Below are 3,656 nucleotides of genomic sequence, written 5' to 3'. Positions count from 1 at the left end.
TAGCCCTGGCTGTCCTGGAACTCACTCTGTAGACCAGGCTGACTTCGAACTCAGAAATCCACCTGCCTGTGCCTCCCAAGTGCTGGGATTAAAGGTGTGAGCCACCACTGCCCGGCTCACAGTGAACTTCTTCTTTTTTTTTTTTTTTTTTTTTTTTTTGGTTTTTCGAGACAGGGTTTCTCTGTATAGCTCTGGCTGTCCTGGAACCACAGTGAACTTCTAAATCATTGAAGAGAGGTCTGGCTCTTGCTGGCAGGCAGTGCTAAGTATCTTACGGCTGTGTAGCCCTTTGAAAAGGCGAGAAGGGAGGTCAATTAACAGTGACTACCCCCAGCCTCTCTTTCAGTATGCATGGCCAGAACTGGTGACAGCTGTTCTTGCTGCTTTTACAGGGGAGAGCAAAAAATGTCATTTTCAATGCAGCTCGATGTAAGACAATGGACAGATTTTAAAATGAAATTCATTGTTGAGAGGGAGGAGGGCTCTGGTCTGGGTCGGGTTGAGTAGGGGAGAGTTCATCAGCAGCAGCATCCTGTCTCTGTCATTTCTTCAGTAAAAAGGTCAGAGGTCAAATTTTTCCTTCGCTGGCAGCCTTGTTAAAGAAGATCACAGGGCTGTGTGGTCTGCTGTGCTGCTCCACCTCAAACTAAAGCCATGCATCTTTAATGGTCAATTAACAGATTCTAAGACTGTTTTTTTCAATTATCCTTTTCTTTTAGAGGAACAGAACACCCACTTCTTGTTCCATTAGAGCCGGAATGAGGTTCAGCAGGATTATTCTGTTAAACCTGACTGTAAGTGCGATAAGCACTTCGATTTTCCTGGTGCTGAAGCCACCCCTTCATTCTACCTGGCAGTCAAAACCCATTATTGGGCTGCAGGCAATCTCCGCAGCATTAGTGCGGGGAACGTAAGGACAGCCAGCCTCCGGTGACGTGACGGGAAATGACTTTCACTCAGTACCTCTTCTGGGATGGAAAATGTCTTACGTGCTTAGTAAATGGCTCAATTTACATAAATGAGAGGCTAATTATGGCATTCCCACCTGAAAACGCAAGTACTCGTTTAAACAGCATTAAAAAGCAATCTATGGCTCAGGAAATCAGCATGTTTGAAACTCAGTCTAAGTGTGCATCTCGAGCAGCCTTAATGCACTTATGTCATGAGCTGGGATCGTTGTGGGCTGCTTCTGACGGAGCGCTTTAATTAGGTTGTTAGTTTGAACACAGTGAAGTGTCTTTTAAAAAAAAGGGGGGGTTAGCTGCTTAGATTTCACAGGGTGACTCACTTGGCCTTTAGCCCTAAAGGCATCGTTCTAAACCTTAAAAGACAATGGAAACATCACTGATTATAAAAAATAATGTCCTTCCAGTGTCTTCTCTCTTCCTACCATTTATTTGCAAACCAACAATTTCTAATTTTCCTTTCACGAAATCGGAATAACTTACGTACGTGGTAACAAGCAAGTTTCGTTTGCTTATGCCTTTCTCTTCTCTCTCATCTTCTCCTCCTCTTCCTCTGGTTGAGGTATTTTGGGTTTTTTGGTTGGTTGTTTTTTGTTGTTTTGTTTTGTTTTTGAGACAGGATCTCTGTAGCCCAAGATGACCTTGAGCTGGCTATATATGTTTGTCTGTAACCGAGGCTGGTCCTCCTCCCTCAGCCTCTGGAGTCGGAGGAATGCAGATGAGTACCGCCACGCCCGGCTTTAGCAGGGAGCTCTTCATGAGCCAACTCTAATGATAGAATCCGGGCCATTCGAGCACCCCTACACAGTGTTAGCCGTTTCGCTCATTCTTGCTTGTTCTCTCTGCTCAGGTAAACTACCACCCTTAAAAGTTACAGTCACTCCTCGGATCTCTTCTGACACCTTCAGATCTATTTGGAAACTTAGCAAGAAATCTACTAGGACCCGTAAAAAGAAGAAAAAGGTAAATTCTGTAACGTCTGCGCAGCTGAGTAGCAGCCAGCAGGGGGCGCGAGATGAAGCGTAGGCCTCAATGGAAATTGATGGCGCGCGCCTTCAACCCCAGAGTTTAGGATCTAGGCCATCCTCCCCTAAACCATAGTCAAATGGACGACAGCTATATCAAGAGGCAAGCAGTAAGACCACAACATCATCTCTCAAGCATTAGTGAAAAGTGCCTCCGGCTTCAACTCCTCTTCCCTGCTGAATTCGTGTTCCTGCAGGCCTGCTGTGGATCTGCCAGGAGCCTCATCTCTGCTCTTAGATGCCAGGGCTGCCTCTTGGGAGTGGATGATTTACATATGCTCATTCTCCACTGCGTAAAATTGAACTTTCTTTTTTTAATGGGGCAAATATTTAATGGCACAGTTACAAAATGAGGTGGTAATAAGTAGTAGGTAGAGGACGACTTTTGATACAAAAATTAAAAAGTGTACACATGCATTGAAAAACCTAGACTGCTGTACCCCGAAATATCGGCACTGTTACTACCATCCTGGAAGTAACTATTCTCCCCTACGTGGGTTTGTATGTGAGTCATCTAGTTAGTGAGTGAGTTAGTTAGTTAGTAGGTTGGTTAGTTAGTTAGTTAGTCAGTTTTGAGGTTGGATCTTACTCTGCATATCCGCATATTAGACTGGCAGACTGGGCTTGAACCTCTGGCAATCCTGTCTCCCTGAGATTATAGGCATGAGCTACCATGCCTTTTTAGTTGTTGTTGTTGACGTTGTGGTGGTTTTGTTTTGTTTTCTTCTTTTTTGTTTTATTGTTTTGTTTTTGTTTTTGTTTTTGTTTTTCAAGACAGGGTTTCTCTGTTTAGCCCTGGCTGTCCTGGAACTCACTCTGTAGACCAGGTTGGCCTCGAACTCAGAAATCTGTCTGCCTCTGCCTCCCAAGTGCTAGGATTAAAGGCATGCGCCACCATTGCCTGGCTTGTTTTCTTCTTTACGTATTTTTTAAACACAACTATTTTTGACCCAGAACATAGTGGCTCATACCATCATCCTAATAACACTTGAGAAGCTGAGGCAAGAGAATTGCCACAAGTTCAAGGCCAGCCTGGGCTATCTGGTGAGTTCAGGCCAAATCTGGTATACAATGTGAAACTGTCTCAAAAACTAAAATAAAACCAAAATAGTCAACAGCTGTAAAGAGAGAGAGGAGGTAAGGAGTTAGAGAGACACTAAATGTCAGGAAATCCAATAAGCCAACCTGGGGACCAGCAGTCAGGTCGGAAAAGCAAAAGCAGGGCATTAGGGCCGGTGTCATTGATCAAACCCGTGAGGGAATGAAGGTCCCAGCTGCTTGTCTGCATTTGCGGTCCTCTAAGTAGTCACGTTTATTGGCCTAAACCAACATTAGCTGGCTCAGTAGGAAAGTGTTGTTCACTCCCTCTCTCCCTCCCTCTCTCCCTCTCTCTCTCCCTCCCTCTCTCCCTCTCTCTCTCCCTGTCTCTCCCTGTCTCTCCCTGTCTCTCCCTGTCTCTCCCTGTCTCTCCCTCTCTATCCCTCCCTCTCTCTCCCTCTCTCTCTCCCTCTCTCCCTCTCTCTCTCCCTGTCTCTCCCTGTCTCTCCCTCTCTATCCCTCCCTCTCTCTCCCTTTCTCCCTCCCTCTCTCTCCCTCCATCTCTATCCCTCCCTCTCTATCCCTCCCTCTCTCTCCCTCTCTCTCTCCCTTTCCCTCCCCCTCTCTC

General features: G+C 45.8%; 1 protein-coding gene across 1 annotated transcript in view; it reads left to right on the top strand.

Moving 5' to 3' along the window:
- LOC116073544 overlaps positions 1-3,656 on the top strand; it is a 40,138-nt gene that overhangs the window by 32,600 nt on the left and 3,882 nt on the right. The window contains exon 10 of the mRNA XM_031345567.1: positions 1,816-1,928. Coding sequence (XP_031201427.1) covers positions 1,816-1,928 — 113 coding nt within the window. The remainder of the gene's footprint in view (positions 1-1,815; positions 1,929-3,656) is intronic.

The sequence above is a fragment of the Mastomys coucha genome, unplaced genomic scaffold (assembly GCF_008632895.1).
Source record: "Mastomys coucha isolate ucsf_1 unplaced genomic scaffold, UCSF_Mcou_1 pScaffold23, whole genome shotgun sequence".
Classification (NCBI taxonomy): Eukaryota; Metazoa; Chordata; class Mammalia; order Rodentia; family Muridae; genus Mastomys; species Mastomys coucha.
The sequence above is the reverse complement of the archived record's forward strand: the minus strand, read 5'-3'. Positions and strand labels throughout refer to the sequence as shown.